The 23708-nt window shown below is 36.0% G+C and overlaps 1 protein-coding gene across 1 annotated transcript in view; it reads right to left on the bottom strand.

Annotated features, from left to right (window-relative positions):
• Positions 1 to 17673, bottom strand: part of CAAP1 (caspase activity and apoptosis inhibitor 1) — a 49492-nt gene extending 31819 nt beyond the window's left edge. The window contains exons 1-4 of the mRNA XM_041764116.1: positions 17258 to 17673; positions 12086 to 12286; positions 11247 to 11331; positions 10122 to 10197 (exon numbers count right to left, since the gene is read on the bottom strand). Coding sequence (XP_041620050.1) covers positions 10122 to 10197; positions 11247 to 11331; positions 12086 to 12286; positions 17258 to 17563 — 668 coding nt within the window. The 5' untranslated portion in view covers positions 17564 to 17673. The remainder of the gene's footprint in view (positions 1 to 10121; positions 10198 to 11246; positions 11332 to 12085; positions 12287 to 17257) is intronic.
• Positions 17674 to 23708: the final 6035 nt, after the last annotated feature.

Genomic DNA, 23708 nt, shown 5'->3' with positions numbered 1-23708 from the left:
CATTCAGTAAAGTGTATGAACACATGTACTCCACATTTAGAGGTATAAATTAAGTCGATTATGACTGTTAAGTCAATTATGACAAAATCTTAAAATTTCAAGTGTGCAAACATCTGACTCAACAATTAATTTGTAGATATTTATGCTACACATAATCACGGAGGAACAAGATTACTTATATACAGAAATACTTATACCATTTATGGTTAACAAAAGATTAAAAATTTAAATGTGCATCAACAAACTTTATGTTTTGCTAAATCCAACAATGGAATAGTAGACAGGTATATATAGAAAGCCTTGTATTTATTAGAAAAAAAGAAAATCCAAGAAAAGACATACTATTATATAGAAAAAATTAAATGGAAAAGGTATGGAATAGTTTGCAGGTATGCTGCCATTATGTATGAAAAGAAAAAATATACACACACATATTTATAAACTATAGAATATCTCTAGAAGGATTCACAGGAAGCTAGTTTACCGTGGTTGCCTATAGAAAAGTAGAATGGGGAATAGGAAAAAGCTTTATTTTCACTACATACTTGAAAAATTTTTATACTATGTGCATGCATTTACCCTCAAATAAATAACTCTTAAAAAACAGACACAAGATATATGGTTATGTGGGAAAATGTCCTTATTTTATGGAAATTCAAATAGTCAGAATTAAGATATCTATAATTCATTTTATAATACTTTAAGAAAAAAGATGAAACAAAAGTGAAAAAAATGAAAAACTGCTATAATCGTTAGATTTAGCCAATAGGTATATGGGAGTGTCATTACACTATTATTCTACCTACCTATACCCTTGTCATTTTTTATAAAAGTAAACAGAAACAAAAACATAATACAGTGAAATTCCTTTTTACTTAACTCAGACAAGTAATGTCATTTACCTGAAAAAAAGTTCTTACTAACATAGCGAAATATCTTTAAAAGTTATATATAATTTAAGCATTTTAGGTTAACATAAAACAGAAATGTTACCTTCCTTTACAAATCTTTAGAACTGATGCCACAGCCTTGCCTTTATTATGAATCTACGGAAAATAGTTCAGTTTCATCCTACTATCAACCATTTCTACTTTTGCCTTACTTAAAATGCAAACATTTGAGTGCAAAAAAAAATGACCCCTTATAGAAGTTTCTCCAAACTTTTATTATTATTCCACAGCTAACTGACTTTTTAATAACTCTACTTTGAGTTTTTCAAAGCAATCAACTTAATCAACCACTCTTTTCATATTGATATTTCATCTGTTTATACATTTAGCTAATTATGCTACTACAAAAACTGAATTGGAAACAAACATAAATGATTCTTGGTAAGCAAACACTTTAAATGGTGGGACAAGTTCACATGGGTTATTAGAGAATAGTCATTAACAACCTGTTTAGCATACTATAAACATCAGTGAATTTATTTTTTTCTTTTTAAGATTTATTTATTTGAGAGAGAGAGAGTGCAAGAGGGGGGAGGGAGAGGGATAGGCAGACTCTCAGTCTAGGGTAGAGCCTAGAACCTGAAGTGGGGCTCAATTCCATTAACCTGCGATCATACCTGAGCCAAAATCAAGATTCCAACACTCAACCGCTGAGACACTCAGGTGTTCCTAAAGCCTAGTACATTGTAACTAGTAACCAGCACTCTGTAAGAAGTAACTAGTAGTAGATGACACCAACTTCTCTTTCAACCGTTTATATTTAATACCCAAGTATTTCATTTTGAACAAATATATTCACATCTGAAATTCATAAAACAGATGTAATCATCTTAAATGAAGAATGAAGATTTAAAAATAATTCCTGCCAAAGAATTATTCACTTTGCAAAGCAATTTCCTGTGTATTTTATTCACTAGTTTAACATTCTAGTGAATATAAAATGGTTCAATTTATGTGTCACCTAAAATCTCTAAAGTCTATTCAGGAATCTCTTATTTTTTTTTAAAAAAAGTTAATATCTAAAATTGGAATCCAGGGACGCCTGGGTGGCTTGGTGGCTAAGCTCCTGCCTTCGGCCCAGGGCATGATCCTGGAGACCCGGGATCGAGTCCCACATCAGGCTCCCTGTGAGAAGCCTGCTTCTCCCCCTGCCTATGTCTCTGCCTCTCTCTCATGAATAAATAAAATCTTAAAAGAAAAAAAAAAAACAATTTGTTAAAAATAAATAAATTAAATTGGAATCTAATAACTACTTTAGAACATGTTCATCCTCTGCTAAGAAAGTAGCAATGACTAGGAAGAGTACCTCCAAAACACTAATATAGAAACTACTTTGCAGTATACCTTATTTTAAGAACCTGGATTTTTAACTTTCTTTATCTTCTAGAACTGTGATATTATCTCAACAATGCTTATTAACTATAGGGAATCACAGTTTCATTTCCACCAAATTCTCTCTCAATATCGCTCACTAAAAGCACATTAATTTAAAATTCATGAAAAGATATTTATTAGATCTTAGCAATTCTAAAATGTTGCTAAGATCTCCCTAAAGTATTTGTATTTTTATTCTTTATATATAAAACCCCAATCCTGATTAATTTACTGCACTATTCAAAATTTAAATATTACAAACATATTCCCTAGAGCATAATCATCTTACATTATAGGCCAAGCTAATACTTCTCATTTTTAGTGCTATTTTAGATATAAAGCTTCTTTTCCAGTACATTTCCAAATGGAGACAGCACTCTAATTCCAGGTCTTTATGTAACTTATTTACTTGAAATTGCTGTCCTTCTTAAGCAATTGTCATGATCTGTAATATTTGCAAATCTTGTACAATATCTAACAGTTTTAAAACACTGCAAAATCATAGATACTGAGGTTTTTAGACTTTAACATAATATAAATTCATTCATTTGTTTACTTAGAACTTAAATGACAATCCCATCCCTCACCCTTTTGAAAATGAAGGTATTTAGAAACTATGGATGTTTTACCTTAATAGTTCCTAAATCTCATTCCTATAATAATTGTTTTAAGTCAACACTCATTAATTTCAACTTTTAAAGTAGTGCACTATCAAAAATTTCTTATAACTACTGCTTCTGTTCTTTTGTTATTTTTGGTAGTTAAAACAAGATTGATTTACATAGGGCATATTCAACACCATAGACATACACACACCCATACACACACCTTACACTGAAAGGTGTAACTTACAATTGTCCAAGAAGATATTAATGTTATGTGCTTTCCAATAAAAATGGAAACAAAAGTACATAGGTTGCCCATTAAAATAAAGTATCAAATTTTCATGTTTTAATGACAGATTGCTTTAGCTAGACCTATTTTTGAAATTAGTTTTACTCATCAAAATTGTGATAAAAAGGTAGAAAAGGTACATCTCAGTTGATAAGAAACTGACAAACTGACATTATTGGTTCCAAGGCCAACCTTTGGCCCTTTTGTATTTTTCCTTTAATCAATTGTTTTATAGTTTCATTTTATAGATATTTTGTATATTAACACACAGGCAAATGAAGTACTATGCAGCACACTGACATACACATATACCATAAAGAAAGATAGTAGCTACACTCAGCTTCAAATAATTTTTTGCCTTCCTAGGAAATCCAGGTTTTTGGTATGATATCACTTAATTTTTAAATGCTAGAAACCATTTAAAAGTTTTAAATGTTTAAAATCAAACAAAACCTCTCTATAGCTGGAAGTAACCAACCTGTAACTCTGGCTTCCATCTACATTTTAATCAAGTATCTTGCATTAGTTTTCTATTTCCACTGCAACAACTTACCATCAATCTAGTGGCTTACAATAGGAGTTTATGAGTTTTTAGGACACTAGAATCAAGGTGTAGGCAGTGCTGCCTCCTTCTGGAGGTTCTAGGGAAGAATCCATTTCTTTGTCTTTTCCAGTTTCTAACAGGCCACCCTGCATTCTTCAGCTTCTGACTCCTTTCTAAACATATTACTGGAACCTCTGCTTCTATCATCCCATCTCTTTTGGCTGTCTTTGACCTTCTTACTTCCGTCTTGTAAGGATTGTGATTATACTGGTCCCAATTGGCTAATTCAGGATAATCTAATGATTGCTAATTTAATCAGATCAGCAAAGTTCTTTGTGCATGTAAATTAATATGTTCATCTGGATATTAGAACACAGACATCTCTGGAGGGAAGTCATTATTCTGTCTACTGCATAGGTGTTTCTAGGAGTTTTCTGATAGATTCTTGGGATTTTCTGTGTAGATAGTTTTGTGCCATGGTCTGAAGGTTTGTGTCCATGACAAAGTTCATATACTGAAATCCTAATTCTCAAAAGTGATGGTACTAGTAGGTGAAACCTTGAGAAGTGGTTAAATCATGAGACTGCAGATTTTGTGAATGGGATTATCTCTTTTTTCTTTTTTTAAGTAATCTCTACGCCCAACATAGGTCCTGAACGCATGTTCCTAAGGATCAAGAGTTTCATGCTATTCGACTGAGCCAGCCAGGAACAAATTACACTTCTCACAAGATTTTCCATAGATCTCACAGGCCTTTCCACCATGTAAGAATACAAATCTGTAATCCAGAAGAGCCCTCACTCAATCATGCTGACACCCTGATCTCAGACTTCCAGCCTACAGAACTAAAAAATAAATTTCTGTTGTTTATAAACTATCCAGCCTGTGGTATTTTGTGATAGCAGCCCCAACGGATTAACACATTAAGTCTTCTGCAGTTAGAGTTTTACTTTTCCTTCTAATCTGTGACTTTTATTTCTTTTTCATGCTTGGTTAAACCTGTTAGGACTTCCAGCACATTGCTGAATAGGAATAATAAGAGAAGATATTTTTGCTTGGTTCTATCTTGGAAACCATGCAGATTTTATTTAAGTATGCCATATTTGTATGCATTTGTTTTTAAGTTTGTTTGTTTTTTTTTCTAACTTCTTGAATTGAATACTTAGTTAACTTATTTTAGATATTTGGGGATTAGTAATACATATTTAAGGCTAAAATTTTCCTCTGATACTACTTTAGCTGTATCTCCTAGAGCTCATTAAGGCTTTTTTTTTATTTGTTAGTTTTTAGATGGTTTATAATTCCTCTTTAATCTAAAAGCTGTTGAGTTTTACAATATGTATATGGTGAAGTTCCATAGGCTTTTTCTTTACTGCTCTAAAATCAGGACAATAGTTCTTAGAGAACTTTACTGACATTTTATGACCAAATTTATTATCAATGTGTGTGGATACTCCACAGGAGATATGTTTTCAGAACACAGAATGTGATCTATAGCAATCAATTCATGTAGGTCTTCAATATCCCTACTTATTTTTCTACTACTCATGCACTTCTTGTTTCACATCATGATTCCCGTAGTTTTTGCCTTAAAAAAGCTATAAAGGAAATACAGATAGATTCATATGTAAGGCATATATTCCTGTGGATATTCTTTGTGTATTTCACATTATTATAAATTGGCCCTGAATTCAGCCTTCACTAACATTAGGATTATTATACATTGCTTGCAATTATTTCTTCCAGATCTTTTGTTTGGTTACTGATTTTATTTATGACAACACCCAAACTTAAAATTTTTTCAAAATTTTTTTTTCTTTTATGGCTTCTGGGTTTTTAGTCTTAAATTATTTAAGAACTTCACCTACCACCCCACAGATTATACAACTAGTATGCTATTTTTTTCAGATCATGATTTTGTCTTCTAGTAAAATGTTATTGTTTTCTTCATAAGTTTTCTGTTAAATATATCTGAAAGTATATCAGAGTTTTTGTAACTAGTATTAATGGAATATTTTTCTTTTAGTTCCCCATCACCGGGCTGAAGAATGCCCAATAACTGGTAAAGCATTATTTCTCTGTGTCTTTGAGGATGTTACCTGAAGAGATTAGCATCTGAATTGGTAAATTGAGTAATGCAGGTAGCCCTGGGTAGGCAACATCCAATCCCTTGAGGGTTGGAATTAAAAAGGCAGAAGGGCAGGGCACCTGGGTGGCTCAGTCAGTTAAGCCACAAATTCTTAACCATAAGAAATTCTTAATCATAAGAAACAAATTGAGGGTCACGAGGGGAGGGGAGTGGTTGGAGTAACTGGGTGATGGATATTAAGGAACACATGATATAATGAGCGCTGAGTGTTATATAAGACTGATGAATCACTGACCTCTACCTCTGAAACCAATAATATATTTTATGTTAGTTGAATTTAAATACAAATTTTTTTAAAAGCCACCAATTCTTGGTTTTGGCTCAGGTACAGAGTTCAGGGTCCTGAGCTCAGGGCAGAGCCTGCTTGTTCCTCTGTCTCTGCTCCTCCCTGTGCTTTCTCTCTCAGGTAAAAAAAAAAAAAAAAGGCAGAAAGGCAAATTAGTTCTGTCTGCTAGAGTTCAGAAATCCATCTGCCCTGGAACAGGAGCACTCCTGGATTCTGGGCTTCTGGGGTTAGACTGGGACTTATACCACATTCCCTAGCCTTCAGTCTAAGACTGTGTTTTGCCAATGGCTTTCCTGGTTCTCCAGCTTACAGACAACAAATTAGCAAATCTTGGGACTCCTTGGCATCCATAAGTACAGGAGCCAATTCCTTTAAAAATTTTACATGTCTATACATCAGGGGTCTTGCCAAAGAGGGCCCCTCCTATTTATGTGTATTTATTGTTTATTTATTTGCTCCCTGGGTTCCTGGGCAGGTACTGAGGCTCCTGGCCTCAGGTGTGAGTAATGATGGTGGAGGGCGGGGTCCTTGCTGCCCGCAGGTGACTGACCCTGTGCTGCTCTGACCCATCTGCAGTCTCTGTTTACCCTTCTGGCAAACAGTTGGGCCAGAAGGAATCTTTTTATTATTCTAGAACGTGTGAAACAACAGAAAAGATGTTCCAATGTCCCCCCTACGTCTGTGGCCCCCTGGGATCCCCTCACACCCTCACTGGTCTCAGGCTGGTCCCAGCAACCCCACCCCCTGGGAACAAGTACTCCTGTATTTCTAAAACAACTATTATTAAAAAAAAAAAAAAAAAAAAAAAAGTTCTGTCTCTCTGGAAAATCCTAACACATTCCCTTTACAGATGTTTCTGCTATAAGAAAGAACAGCTGTTGATTTTCTTATGTTTATATACGATCCATGTTATCAAATTCTACTTTTTTAAAAAACCTAGAATCTCTCACTATTCAAGGTTTATAATCTTATAAACTGAAAGGGAAGTAATTTTATTTCTTCTTTTCCAAAGTTTTTTATGTCAAAGTTAATTCATCTCCACCACCCATCTTTCTTTTGGTCTAATTACATTTGCTAGAACCTCTAAGAAAATATTTAAAATAAATGACCACACAGACTTCCTGTCTAGTCTCTCATTTTAATTCACTAAGTGGGTAGTTAAGTTTAGTCAACTGTCTTCATTATATCTTAGCAGTTTTCTCCTGTACCTTTTTTACCTATAGCTTATATTAGAAATGACTGCCGAATATTACCAAAGGTCTTTTTAGTATATACTTATCTGACTACATCATTTTTCTCCTTTAATGTGCTGATATGAATTACTCTAGGAGGCTTTTCTAATTAAATTTCCTGTAAATTCCTGTAATAAATTCTATTTGGTTAGTGGTATAACGACTCAGATGATACACTGCTGGATTCTACATGCTAATATGTACTTATAATTTTTACATCTATATTCACAAGTGAGAATGCCTGAATCCCCCATATGCTTTGTCACTATTTAGGAGATTTGGGGTAGTAAAGCTATATAGAAGGCTTAAAGTAAATTAAGAACTTTTCATCTTTTCCTAGGGCCTGGAATAATTTAAATAACAGGTATAATATGTTCGAAAATAACAACAGAGAGCATTATTGAATATTTTATTAGAGGTAAACACATTACATGTATTGACCCACATTAAGTAATAATTCAGCTATGAATCCACCTTATCTTGGTGTTTTTTTCAATAGTAGATATCTTCACCTTTCTAATTTCTTCTGTGTTAATCTTCAAGTTTTCTACTTTTGCAGAAAGTCAATTTGGTTTATTTGTATTTTGATAAAAAAAAAAACATCCATTTGCTAGTTTCAAGTTTGTTCATACAATGCTGTATGTGGATTCACAACCAGCCTATGATTATGTGATTATATCTCCTTTCTTCTCAATCTCAATTATAATGGTTCTCCCCTTACCTCCTTATCAGATCCAGGAGGAGTTTACAATCTGGACTTTCTTTACAAAGACCAAGTTTTTGGACTTATTCATTTGCTTATTTGTTTTCTATTTCTTTGTTTTAATGTTTACATTCATTGTTTCATTTTTCTAACTTTCTTTTGGTTTACTTTGTTATTTTTTAAATTCCTTTAAAATGTGCACTAGGTTCCTGGGCTAGTCATTAAGCTTATTATTTCTCATATCTAACCCTTCCCTTTAAACTCAGCTTTGTGATGCTAACAATCAAATGAAACACATGAACTCTAACTGAATCCTGGATCAGAATCAGTTTGTTAATTAAAATGAATAAACATACTCTAAAAATTTTTTTAGTAATCAGGGAAATTTTATATGGGCAATATACTAGAAAACATTATTGAATCATTGCTTATTTTCTTAAAAGTCATGTTATAGGGATCCCTGGGTGGCGCAGCGGTTTGGCGCCTGCCTTTGGCCCAGGGCGCGATCCTTGAGACCCAGGATCGAATCCCACATCAGGCTCCCGGTGCATGGAGCCTGCTTCTCCCTCTGCCTGTGTCTCTGCCTCTCTCTCTCTCTCTCTCTCTGTGACTATCATAAATAAATAAAAAAAATTAAAAAAAAAAAAAAAACTCATGTTATATTGTTGCTATGTAGACTGTCCTTATTTTTAGGAAAGGCATTACTAAACTGTTTAGGCATGAAATATATGACATCTGAATTTTTAAATGATTTGTGGGCTGAACTGTGTCTCCCCTCTAAAAAATTTGAAGGCTGAAGCCCAAACCCCAGAATATGGCTATTTTGGAGACAGGACCTTTAAAGAGGTAACTAAGTTAAAATGAGGCCATCATGGTGGACCTTGGTGTCTGACTGGTGTTCTTATCAAAAGAGATTAGAACACAGGGGGCACACACACATAAGGGCAACCAACTCAAGAGGCAGCAGCAAGGGGCACCTGGGTGGCTTAGTCAGATAAGCATCCAACTCTTGGTTTTGGCTCAGGTCATGCATGATCTCAGGGTCCTGGCATCAAGCCCACATCCCCCACATTAGGCTTCCTGCTCAGAGAGAAGAGTCTGTTTGAGGATTCTCTAGCTCTGCCCTTCCCCCCCGCCCACCCTCTCTCTCTCAAATAAATATTAAAAAAAAAAAAAAAAAAAAAAAAAGCAGCAGCAGCAACAAAGTGGCCATCTACAAGCCAAGAAGAGAGGCCTCAGAGGAAACTAACCTTGCTGGTACCTTGATCTTGAACTTCCAGCCTCCAGAACTGTGAGAAAATGTATTTCTGTTCTTTAAGTCAATCAGTCTATGGTATTTTGCTATGGCAGCCCTAGCAAGCTAATGCAAATGGCTCTGGCAGAAAAACAGTAAATACAAAGAGAGAAAGCAAAAAAATAGCAAAACATTAATGTTATTAATTTCATTCTATGATTCTTTCAATTTTTATCTAAGTTTGAAATTTTCCAAAATAAAAAGGTTTATATTAGTATCCCAAAACTCTGGGCATTTTTACCATCACAATAGAAAAGTTTTATGTACCTATGTAAAATGAACCACCTTACTATCTCATCTGTGAAATGAGACAATTATCATCTGACATTAATGAGTACTAGAAGAATTTTAAGTGTTCTAAACCACTACTATAATAACTTGATAGAGTAAGCACTTATGAGTATCACTAGTAGCAAATTCCAATTCCAAATGAGAGATGTGATTCTGCTTCAGGCTGGCATCACTGTTGTCTTATATGTATAAGTAGTAGTTTAAGAAAATCATCTTAACCCTGAAAGCAATGAACTATATTCTCATATATACCAAAAAGACCAATCATCATAAGTAAACAAATCAATTCCAACCTGTTGAATCATTTTATATAAATACAACAGAAAAACAATCACATTCCTGAGGTAAGATATCATGGAAGGAACAACAAAGAAATTTTGAAATGGAAATGAAAGTTAACTTACTGACTGACTAAATCAGATCCCATCTTAGGGCCATCATCTGCCTCCTCTTCCATATCAGAGTCCATACCATTGTCACCTTATAAATAAAATAAACTATTGAAAGCATGCTTATAACATATCAGAACAATTTAAGCATTACACAAAGTGCCATCTATAAACTATACAGATTAAAGAAACTTATAGTTGTTGAAAGATGACATTTTTTAATTGCTTATATTTAAAATGAGATTTTTCTGTGGCTTATTAGGTATTTTTCACTGCCTTCCTGTTATCTATTTTAAACACACACACACACAGAAACACAAAAAACGTGTGTGTATATATATATTTACAGGCTATACCCAGATTTATACATCTATTAGCAAAGTTGTAAATTCCATTAAACCATTTTTTTTAAGATTTTATTTTGAAGTAACCACTACACTGAACATGGGGCTCAAATTCACAACCCTGAGTTCAAGAGAAGCATGCTCTACCAAGTGAAAGAGCCAAGGGTGTCCATTAGGGCATTTTATATTTAAAAAAAATATATTATCTCTGGAAATTTAAAGTCTCCATTTTCTGGCTTCTTCTCTTGTAATGCTAATGTACAGTTCCAAAAGAAAAAAATAAAGCCTGAAAATCTAAAATTTGACAGGTAAGAGTATCACAAAGAAGAGTCATACTTTAGGCAGAGAAATAAATGTAGGCAAATTGCAAAAATCCTTCCAACTCTGCAGCCAGGTCTTATTAGAGCAAAAGCAGTATGCAACAGGCAATTACAAGCAATAGGAGTGTAAAGCAGAAAATAAAAAATTATTTCAAGAAAAGCCATCTCAATAATTGATACTTTTTAGGACACTTTGGGTAAAATTTTTTATTTCATTTTATTATTGTATACAAACATGCTCTTACCTTTGATTACATTTGATTTGAGAAAATGATACATACATCAAAAAGTCTACTCTTGAAATGCTGTTCTGCTATGTAAACTATATTTCAAAGTACAAACAGAAGTAAAATTACTCAATGGTTACCCAGTAATGAAATTAAACTAATAATCAGGTTAAAAAAAAGAGTAACTTAGGATTTATGCTAGATATATTAAGTAATGAGTTAACAGAGCATAAAAATATGTATTCTTACCCTCAAGAATCTTCAAGATTTTTTTTTCAGACAGGAGCTCTAACTGTTCCTGGCATAGTTTTTTAATTTCTTCTATTGAACAGTTCTAAAGAAAATAACATTAAAAATATACATTTATGTAATATAGTGCCAATGTAAACTAGAATATAGCAATCAAAAAAAAAAGTCTGGTTAGCAAAATCTTACAATAAAAGTTACATAAATCTTTTCATGACATGAAATCTGAAAACTGTCACTTAATATGTAACTGTTATAATTTATAGACATTTGATGAGAATAAAGTCACATTTACTATGAAAGAACAAATTAAAGAGTAAGTCATAACTAACAGCAGCCTATATGTTAGGTAATTCCTCTAAAGATTTAAATACGCAAGTGCTGGCTCTATACATCTTGGATCTTCCAAGCCCTATTTCCATAACTGTAAAATTCGAATACCATAAATAAATATATAAAACATTTGTGAATTTAATGAAATGTAAGCTTTTACCAACCAATAATGTGTATTGTTACATAGCAGAGTATTACTTCTTAAGGCACCAGAGTCATATCTCTAATTTAGTCACTAAAATTACCTGCATTTAGTAGAATTATTTCTAAAAGGTTAATAAATTCCTTACCAAAACACAGTATACGGCTCCATTTTTTTCTTGGCAAACTTTTAAATATACAAGGCCATTTATACTAATTCTCTAAAATTCCTTTTTTAAATCTTTTTGAAGTAGCTTGATTTGAAAACATCCAATTATAATTTACATGAAGTAAAATGATTGCTACAGAAGATGTGTTTGTATTTTTCTATATATGTGTGTGATTCAATGATATATGTAATGAAATACCTTTAACACATCAGGAAGCATCTTCTGTAACTTTTTCTCGCCTATGATACAGAAACACTGCTGAAGCATTTCTTTTTTGTCTGATATATAGAAACTAACTGGTTTTAATGACACAGTCAGGTCCAGTCCACCTTCTTCAAGGTCACTGTGCTCTGCCAAGAATAATTCTTTTTCCAAAGTTGGCAAAAGGTATTTGGTATCCTAAAATTAAAAGAGACAAAGAACCATAAAATAAAGGAGGATGTATATGATGTCATATATTTACATTTAACAACTACTTCTTCACTAATATTTCCAAATTCTTTGTTGGGATATTTACCTAAAACCATTAAAAAGCATATTTAATTGTTCAGTATACTTTTGTCTTACTGTCCAAACTACAATTAACTCGATGAGCTGATATAAAGTGAAGAAATATTATCTCAGGACACACAAGTGAAAATATACTAAATATTAAAAAATAAATAAAAGAAATATTGAGTGATCTCCTACAATTTTAGACTTCTGAAGAATTAGGATATTCCTCTAGCATGCGACTCAACCCAAAATTTTAAGTATGAATTCTTCTTCTTCTTCTTTTTTTTAAAGATTTCGTTTATTTATTTGACAGAGAGAGAGAGAGAGAGAGCACAAGCAGAGGAAACAGCAAATGGAGAGAGAGAAACAGGCTCCCCACCAAGCAGGGAGCCCAATCTGGGGCTCAATCCCAGGACTCTGGGATCATGACCTGAGCCAAAGGCAGACAGTTAACCAACTGAGCTACCCAGGTGCCCCCATGGTTATTCTTCTTAAATTCATAAAAAGTGAGATGACAGCAAAAATGTTAAACATCAGAATTATAAAGTATTATTGCTTCCCAGGAGCTACACTCATTTTTTTTTTTTACACTCATTTTTAAAACTGCTATATAAATTAATCATATTCAAAGTAGCCAAGTTATTTAAGACATCTCTGTCAGGGATCCCTGGGTGGCGCAGCGGTTTGGCGCCTGCTTTTGGCCCAGGGCGCGATCCTGGAGACCCAGGATCAAATCCCACGTCAGGCTCCCGGTGCATGGAGCCTGCTTCTCCCTCTGCCTGTGTCTCTGCCTCTCTCTCTCTCTCTGTGTGACTATCATAAATAAATAAAATAATAAAAAAAAAAAAGACATCTCTGTCAATTTCACCTCCTATCTCTCAAATCTACCCCCATAATCCTGGTCCAAAGTACCATCATCTTCTGCCTAGATCATCACCTCAACAGCTACTTAACTGGAGGTCTTGAATCTAACTTGAGGTGTCTCCAATCTGTTACTAGAATAGATTCTATGAAATATATATATACTCATCCTCTTTATTTATAACCTTTCAATGACTTCACACTGATCTTAGGGTAATGAAGCCTAGCTTGGCCTACATGTTCACTGATAGTGCTACAAGCACAAAGTAATACAAAGTAATTCAAAGAATTACTCAAATATAACCTGTTCTCCCTTCACCTCATTCAGGCAGGGCTTTTGTATGTACCACTCTGCCTAAGAGAGTCTTTCTTCTTCATTTCCCCCCAATGCTATACTTCTAAATTAACATTATACTAAAATTAACAAATTTAGATATCAATTCTAAAGTCATCTCTTCAAGAAAATCTTCCCTGACTATATAGTTTAGGGCTTTTTTAAATTATATTTTCTAATAGAGTTGTTTTAAAAGTAGTTTAAAAACACACCAATTTTAAAGAATACTGTAATAATTAGACTGAAAAAATAAAGGTCAGTTCTCATTTTAATGGTTCATAAAGTAATTTAAGTAGTGAGGATGTAGAGAAACTGGAGCTCTTACACACTGCTAGTAGGAATAGAAAGTGGTACAGCTGCTCTGAAAAATGTTTGGCAGCTTCTTGAAAAGTTATATGACCCCAAAATTCCATTCCTAGATATATATCCATGAGAAATGTAACTACACACCTGCACAAAAACTTGTACACAAGTATTCATAGCAGCATTATTCATAATAGCCAAAAGATGGCAACAATCCAAATTCCCATCAAGTAACAAATGGAAAAACCAACTGTGGTATAGCCATACAATGAAATATTATTCCATTCATATAAAATGTCCCTAACAGGCAAAGTCTATGGAGACAAGAGGTAGTGACTGCCTAGGGATGAAACATGGTGGAGGTGAGTATTAGGGATGATAGCTGAAAGGTACACATGGAGTTTCTTTTGGGGGTGATGAAAATAAAACTGACTAAAGCGATGGTTGCACAACTCCATTAATATGCTCAAAACCAGTGAACTGTATACTTGAAATAGATTAATTGTATGGTATATGAATTACATATCTATAAAGCTGTTACCAAAAACAATAGGGAACACAATATACAACAGACATAATGGCACTCTCAGAATTGTGAGATATTATCTACATGCCTAATATATAATGATTTCTTTTTTTCTTCACAAATAAGAAGTAGGGTTTAGTTCTGTATGGAAATGTTTATAATATTTAATTTATTGGTCTCTCCATCAGGATAAAGAGTACAAAAGATACAGAAACCATTTAAGATAAGAATGAGGAGGGCAGCCCCTGGTGGCGCCGCCTGCAGCCTGGGGTGTGATCCTGGAGACCCGGGATCTAGTCCCACATCGGGCTCCCTGCGTGGAGCCTGCTTCTCCCTCTGTCTGTGTCTCTGCCCCTCTCTCTCTATGAATAAATAAATAAAATCTTAAAAAAAAAAAAAAGATAAGAATGATGATATCCAAAATAGAATCTAGAAGGGGTGGAAAAACTGAATAGATCTATAACTATTAAAGAATTAGGAGTGGGGAGAAGGTAGGGACAAAAATACTACTCTAAAAAAAACCCACCAGACCCACACAGATAGACGGTCCAATAGGCCAGTTCTAATAAATCTTCAAGAAAAAGCCATAAACTATTCTCGAACACATACCAAAAATGCAAAGCTTCCCAAATCAATCCATAAGGCTAGCATAGTCTTGATGCCAAAACCAAAAGGATAATTACAAAAATAAAAACCATAAGCTGATTTAACTTAGGGACATAGACACAAAAGTAACAATACTGAATTCTGAGTATAAAAACCAAACCGACAAACCAAATTGGATCTATCCCAGGATGACAAGTCAGTTCAACCCGAGTTAATTTACCAATTTATTAAAAATTACATTCTCAGGGGTGAATGGGTGGCTCAGTGAGTTAAGTGTCTGCCTTCGGTTCAGGTCACAATCCCATGATAAGCCCCATGTCAGGCTCCCCATTCAGCAGAAAGTTTGCTTCTCCCTCTATGCCTCCCCCACCCACCCCCTGCTTGTGATCTCTCTTACTCACTCTCTCAAAAAAATAAATCTTTTTAAAAAATTGCATTACCAGATCAAAGAAGGAAAGCTATGCGATCATCTCCACAGAATGCCAAAAAAGCATCTGATAAAACTCTACAACCTTCAGTGAACTAGGAACTGAAAAAAATCTCTTTAACTTGATCAAAAGTATCTTTCATTACTTTTGGCAAATACACTTTTGGATGGAACATAAAAAGTGTTCCCGCTAAAAACTAAATGAGAAAAAAAATGCCTATTATCACTGCTTCTGTTCAGCACCACACTAAAAGCCTAAATGTGAAAGTACAAAAACAAATATTAGTGCTGAAAAAAAAGAGACAAAAATCCCCTGTTCACACAAATTTTTCTGAGTCAATTTTAAACTAATAATAGAGTGGCTAAATATAAGAAATACATAAGAATAAATGGTTTTCTGTGTTTCTACAGCTTCCAATTTAAAGATGTAACGTTTAAAAATATTGTAAGAAAACAAAGAATAGTTTTAGGATAGGTCGAGAGTATAGAAAGATCTTTCTCAACACACGAAATCTGGAAGGCAAAGGAAAATATTGTTAGTCTTGACCACAAAGAAATAAAAAACTTCAGTACCCCACAGATAAAGTTACAGTGACATTTGAAACAGAGAGGATCAGAACCAAGACTTTTTGTAGACATTCAGAACTTATCAGTAAAAAGCTCAAAATAATCAAAAAGAAAATGACCAGAGAATGTATACATGCAATTTACATAAGAAGGAATCAAATGGCAAATAAAAATGTTAAAATGTTCGATCTGACTCTTAATCAGGAGAACATAAAACAAATGAAATATAGATTTCACGCACTGAGCTGACAATTTTTTTTTCAAAAATGGGTATAGTGACTATTTGCAGAAATGGGGAAAAGAATCCCCATTTCTTTTGTAATGTTTATACTATAAATCAATAAAATCTTTTTTGAAAAGTATTTGGTGGTACCTCACAAATCTGTTTCAATGCATAAACTTTGACCCAAAAATTTCACTAAGATTCTATCCTAAAGTAACTGTTGCACAATACGTATGAACAAGGGTTCATTCTCACATCAACTCTTTTAACGGCAAGAAAACTAAAAATCTGAGTATTCATCAATAAAGATAAAATGGAATATCCCACAGTCACTGAAAAATAAGGCAACATCTAAATCGATGGGGGTAATAGCACCATAAAGCTTACGTGTAAGAACTTAAATACACACGTAACAAGTTATGCGGCTGCGTAGCAAATAATGGGGAGGCTTAAACAGACTCTCACGTTTTTTATTTCTGTGTTGTATAACTTTTATGTTTTCATGCTTTCGTTTTATAATAAAAGCAAACTGATTTTTTTTTTAACGGCGGTATCTTGGTGGATCGATGGAGTAGAAAGCTCATGGCTTTTATAATCGGGGACTGGATCCAAATCTAGTTAGTAACAAATCTGCTAGTAACAAACTGTGACTGTGGGTAAACTTCACTAATCTCTCTGAGCCTCAATTTTCTCATCCTGTAACGCGGAGACGATCTAAAAGGTGAAGAGGGGAAGAGAAGTAAACCGTGGCTTCCAAGGGCGCGGAGGGCGCGCTCCCGACCCATACTCTCCGGGCGGGCTGCTCCTAGAGTGAGAGGGCCACAAGGCAGAGCTAGATGATCAGCTCATCCAGGAACTCCCCGTTCAGGCCCGGGAGTGTGCGGTTCACCGGTACTCAGGGGCGGAACCTCGAGACGTCGGCGCGGCGGGCGCTCCCACAAGAGCCCCGCGGTCGCCAGCCTCGGCTCCCGCCTGTGTCGGTCAGAGGCGCAGCAGCTCCGAGCGCGGCGAGAAGGGCGCGCACGCACCTGCTGCAGGGACCCCGAGACGCTGGAGGATGAGTCAGTGCTCCTCCGCTTCCGGCGCTCGCTGCGCTCCACGCTGCTCCCGCCCCAGCAGCTGCCGGCGCTCCCGCCGCCGGTGACGCTTCCACTGAGGCTGGTGTTTCCACAGCAGGTGACGCTGCCGCAGCCGCTGGCGCTCCCGCAGCCGCTGGTGCTTCCACTGCCGCTGCTGGCTAAGGCGGGCACCAGGTCCGGCGCCGCGAGCGCTGCGGCCGCCTCCTGACCGCTTCGTTTGCGCCGCTTCTCCCGGGAAGACTTCTTCCCCGTCATGATCCCGCTGCTGCAACCATCCGGGGCGAGCCCACCGTCTCCGAAGCTACCGAAACCCGGCGGCGGCGGCGGCGGCGGCGGCGGCTGCGGACCGCCAGCGCCGGCGTCGCAGCTCGTGCGTCACTTCCGGCCTCGTCGCAGAGCCCGGGAGGCGTGGCTGCAGCGCTTCCGGCAGGAGGCGGGGGCGGCTCGCGTTCAGGTCTCTGAGCCTCTCTACGAAGGACAGAAGGTGGAGCTTTACGGTAGCTCTTTGCTCCATTGATTGATGCCTCTTTTCAGATTCTGTCGTACACACCGACACAGTAAGGTATGGGGTAGCTTTTGTTTTGTTTTCCAATGTTTAGTGTCATAAGTACGTGACACTAAAATGTTTTATTTATGTATTTATTTATTTATTTATTTATTTATTTATTTATTATTCGTTTATTCACGAGAGACACAGGCAGAGGGAGAAGCAGGCTCCCCACAAGGAGCCCGACGTGGGACTCGAACCCGGGTCTCCAGGGTCACGCCCTGAGCCAAAGGCGACGCTCAACCACTGAGCGACCCAGGCGTCCCCCTAAAATGTTTCAACAACAAAGAGAACTTAAGGGGAAATCTCATTATTATCACCGGAGCACATTTTTTAAAAAAATATATTTTAGGGAATTATCCTGGAATAGGATTTTGGGCTTCCTTGTTTTTCCCCCTTCACACTAGTTTTTAGGCACGTTTGCCTTTCACTTCTCAAGCCATTTGGATCTACTATTTTATCGTATACTTTCTCAGTTTATTTAACTAATATTCGAATGCTGGCATTTAAGTTGTTGTCAATCTGTTATATTTTACAATAATGCAGCTATGAACAGCTTACGAAAAAAAATTTACATTATTTTCCTTATGGCATTTTTGTCCCCCCAAAACAAATTGATTTACACCTTATTTTCCTTGTCCTATTTAATCAGATTCCTTTGAAGAAAGAGTAAGCTAACTTAAAATGTCACCCATAGACTGAAACCTTACAGTTTTTTTCTAGTATAAAGGGTTTTAACTTGCATTTTTAATTTTACTTCAATTTTACTTTAGTTTTATTTCACTTCTATTAGTTTCAGCTGTATATGATTCAACAATCGTATACGTTTCCCAGTGCTCATTAAGATAGTGTACTCTTAATTCCCTTTATTTATTTCAACTATACCCCCACCTATCCAGCAACCACTTCTGGTAGCCACCAGTTTGTTCTCTGCATTTAAAATATGTCTTTTTGGGATCCCTGGGTGGCGCAGCGGTTTGGTGCCTGCCTTTGGCCCAGGGCGCGATCCTGGAGACCCAGGATCGAATCCCACGTTGGGCTCCCGGTGCATGGAGCCTGCTTCTCCCTCTGCCTGTGTCTCTGCCTCTCTCTCTCTTTCTCTCTCTCTGTGACTATCAAAAATAAAAATAAAAAATAAAATAAAATGTCTTTTTGTTTGTCTCTGTTTTTCCATTTGTTTGCTCATTTGCTTTGTTTCTTACATCCTACAGATGAGTGAAGTCATAATACTTGTCTTTCTCTGACTGCCTTGTTTCACTTAGCATTATGCCCTCTACATCCATCCTTATTGCTACAAATGGCAAGATTTCATTCTTTTTTAATGGCTGAATAATATTCCATTATATATATAGTATCACATCTTCTTATCCATTCATCTATCAATGGACATTTGGGTTGCTTCTGTATCGTGGCTATTGTAGATAATGCCAAAGTAAACATTGGGATGCATATATCCTTTGACTTGTAATTTTGAATACTTTACCATTGGTCGGAACACTATTTCCTCATCAAGTGCAAATAAGTTTAACCATTTTTCTATTGAAGTTAGTGTTTTGATCTTTGAAATGTACATAAGTTTTTTATGTTGGTGAGACAGAGAGGGGAGCAGGGATAAAATATTATTGGCATATCAGTGTTCCTATCTTGTCTCTCTCCCTTCCTTCCCCCCAAATTGCCTTTTCAGACTAGTTCTTAATTTTCAAAGGAGAGGAAAACAAGAAGAGTTTAGGAGTGCACAGAATTGGTAATGAAGTCCCAGGCCATTTTTAGAAAGAATTTGAGGCAAGAAATGCAAAAGAAAAACAGTGCATAAGGGCAACAAATAGAAGACAACTGAAGAGAATTTAGGGGGTATTTCTGGAGATTATTTATTTCATGCATAGAGTACATGAGGGACAAGTAAAGGACTTGAGTGAGTTTTTCAAAACTGAGTATGTGTCATAGGTTTATCAGTGTTAGATTTTGTGGACTAATGTGTAGGATTTTGGAAACACAAGCCAGGTTCTATAACCAGGATCAAGAATACATACTTCAAAAATGCGTTATCATTTGGCAGGAGTGGTCTCATCGGGGACTTTAGCCACAGAAGAAAAAAGACAGGGCCTGGGGCAACACTGAGTGATAGTAATCCTATGTCTTTCATCTGAGGTATAGAAAGCAATTTTAAAAAGAGACTTCCTTTTGACCTCATTTCCTGTCTTAGCCATTCAACAACTATTTAATTAGTGTGTAAAACAAACCAGATACAGGGGTAATTCCAGCCCCGGGGAAACAGCCGTCTCTACCCCCTGATTCCACCCTTAGTTTTGCCCTCTAAGGCAAACTATACCATTTTAGGTTTATATCAGTCATCTCAAGTTGCCATAACAAAGTACTAGATAAAAATAGTTGCTTATTAATTACTGCCTGCAAATTATCCCCTTATAAAATCAGTTGAGAAGCTTCTCAGTTTCTACCTCATTTTATAGCAGCTTGTCAAAGAGTTCCCATATTTATTTGGCTGGAGCAAGAACACAGGGCACTGCCAACTAGATGGCTAAAGAATTTATCAATTTGGCAGCTGAATTCCAGTCTTTGTCCACTCTTCCATATTCTTGTTCTAGAATGCAAAAGCATTGTTTGACCACTGGTGATAGACTAAAAAATAGACAAAATCCATGTCTTCATTAGCTTCTAGCAGGGAGAAGCAAACCAAAAAACATACGCAACAGGAAGTGCCTCCATCATCACTTGCTCTGGCATTCTGCATTCTTTTTACTCTGCTTTATTTTTCTTCAGTGCTCTTAACCACTGCACATGCATTTATTTGTCTCCTTTCTCTTGAATGTAAGCTCCATGAAAGTCTTGACTTGGTGTTATTCACGTCTGTATTCCCATTACCCAAATGCCTTTCATAGAAAAATTTCCCATATAGTAGTTTCTTAATAAAAATTTGTTGCAGGGATCCCTGGGTGGCGCAGCGGTTTAGCGCCTGCCTTTGGTCCAGGGCGCGATCCTGGAGACCCGGGATCGAATTCCACGTCTGGCTCCCCGGTGCATGGAGCCTGCTTCTCCCTCTGCCTATGTCTCTGCCTCTCTCTCTCTCTGTGTGTGACTATCATAAATAAATTAATTAATTAAAAAAATTGTTGCATAAGTGAGTGAATGAAACAATTTCATATGGAGAACAAGAACCAGATTTGTGCAGGATTAAATGAACTCACTAAATTATGAGCGTAGAAGTACTTAGTGAAATTAATGGTGGGAAATTCCTTTATTAAAGGAGGTCAGTAGGAACTTTGCTGGGAATAGTTCAGTGCTCCTTCATCACATGGCAGAGACACTTAGCTACAGGGCCTTAGCTGCCACGGTGACACTGACAATCATTCAGGGTTTGGAAGAGTAGGTACAAACAGCTTTCTAACAGAAACTGGATAATTCTACATGGAGTTCTTCAGAGAACAGGGAAAGAACTGACTTTTGGTGTGAACATGACATAGACACATCACAAGGTTAGTTGGCTTGAAGCTACAGAGACGCCATTTTCTTTTTAGGTTGAACTATAGGAAATTGCCTTTTTTGGAGGCCAAAACTGATTGATGTGTATAGTTTCATATGTTCAGTATATTATAGAGCTGAAGAGACCCAGCACTGAACAGATTTAAAGCTCAGCAAACTAATGCAGGACTGTTTTTCTGTTTTTTTCCTGCTTTTCCTAGAACAAATACATGGGAGGGTGGGCAGAGATTGGAATTTACATGCCCTTTTTTATAACTGCTCTCCAGCAACTCACTGAGCATTAGTCACAATGATCCACCTGGAATATGCATGTATTAATGCTAGGGCCACTCAGTACTTAACTGGAATTTATAAAGAGACACTAGTTGAGAAATTCAGTCTTCCACTTAAATAAACTGTAAGGAAATTACCTCTAGATGTCACATTATCTATCTTGTGGAAGGTCAACAAAAGACACTTATGAAACAAGACCTAGAAGTCCCAATACTGTCATTTTCATATCAATGAGCCAATAATTAAAAAAAAAAATGAGCCAATAATTCTCTCCTTTTTATTAAGCTGATCTGAGTTGGTTTCTGCCACTTGCAGTCTAGGTTCTTGATGAATTCAACATACAATATGTAAGACCTGGCATGATCTGGACAGCATTTTTCTCTGTAGCCCTATGTCTTTTTTAGAAATATGCCCTCTGGGCCTATTCAATAATCCTATTCAACTTTATATTTCATAGTGAGGTTCTGTGGCATTATAGGAAATTTAAATGAACTGTAAGGATATTTGTCTTCAGAGTTCCACTCATCTGGTTAAATCTAAAATTCTTTTTAAGTGTCACTTCATACTTAAAACCTTTCCAAATCACCTTTTTTAATCTTGTTGAAATGCTTTTTCCTTTGTAAGGCATTGTCTTCCCTACAGAGCATCCAAAACTCTTGCCTGCAGGTATTTGTTACATATCTTCTCCAATATACTGTTAGTTCTCATGAATAGAGGCTGTGTGTTATATATCTTTGTACTGTCACCACCTAATACAGTGCCCGGCATGCACTAGGAATGCAATGTTAATTTTTGAGCTGAGAAGTTCAGGATCCATTCAGAGCTTCATTCTAAACACCACTTAGGTAAATCGCATTAAGGGCACCATTTCTTCATCTCTTCCTGTATTCATGTTCTTTGCCATGTTATTTGGCAGTGTCCTTCCACTTGAGGCAAAACATGTAATTCCTACCTGCTTTGAAGTTGACTTCATTTGGCCAACGAGATGCTAGCAGATGTAGCAAGCATATGTTAAAAAAACAAAAACCGGACCCCTGACTGGCTTAGTTGGTAGAGCATACAACTCTTAATCTCAGGGTTGTGAGTTCAAGCCCTACTTTGTGTTTGGAGCCTACATAAAAAATAAAACACAACAAAAACAAGACAAACAAAAATCTTGTAATTGTGATGGTTCACTCTTATGTTTCCACCATCACCATGAAAATGATATACTCAGCACACTCGTCCCAGGAGAAAGATGAGAGACAAATAATGCTGAGCTGCCCAGCTAAACTATTGAGTCAAGCCTAGCTTAGAACAGAGTCCTCCTCCAGCCTGTAGACATGAATGAGCCCAGTCAGGATCAGCCACCTCTAAGATTAACTTCTTAGGTCAATAAATGCTATTGTTTTGGTTGTTAGTTGTTGAACAGTAGTATTATGGTGGCTACAGTTAACAGATACACACTTTCTAAAGCCTCCTTTTCTGTATTTCTGTTAGGAATTAGAAGGGTCTTCAAAACTAGCTTTATACTGCCTAAGTCATTCAATGTCAGTGCTGTAATACGGGTAGATATAATTCTTATGTTCCAACAGAAACAAACTATATTTCATAGTGAGGTTCTGTGGCATTATAGGAAATTTAAATGAAGTGTAAGGATATTTGTGTTCAGAGTTCCAAATAACCAATTTTGCAAAATAACAGGATACCCCTGCTCATGAGCATTTTTTTTTCCAGTAGCAATAAAATACTTGTCTTCTAAATGTTCCTTGTATACAGCACTTTTATTGTTAAAGAGGACTGTAGCTTTGTGTTATCTGTGAAAGCAATGCTTGATAAGTACTCATGTGGTAGACATTTTACATATTTTATTCTTCTATTTTATAAAATCCTAATATATCTTTGCTTAAACTGGGGCTGAGATCAAGCAACTTAATTGAATAGCAAGTGGTGGAAATGTCATTGAAATGTATGCCTTTTTAACCTCAAAGCTAGTATTCTTTCACCATATTGTACTGTACCCCTGGTTGTTTTTACTACTGACAAATTTTAAAAGGCATAGAAATAAGCAAAACATTTCTTGATTTTTAAAATTTTTTTTAT

This window comes from Vulpes lagopus, chromosome 7 (genome assembly GCF_018345385.1).
Source record: "Vulpes lagopus strain Blue_001 chromosome 7, ASM1834538v1, whole genome shotgun sequence".
Classification (NCBI taxonomy): Eukaryota; Metazoa; Chordata; class Mammalia; order Carnivora; family Canidae; genus Vulpes; species Vulpes lagopus.
This window is presented reverse-complemented; position numbering and strand designations above follow the sequence as displayed.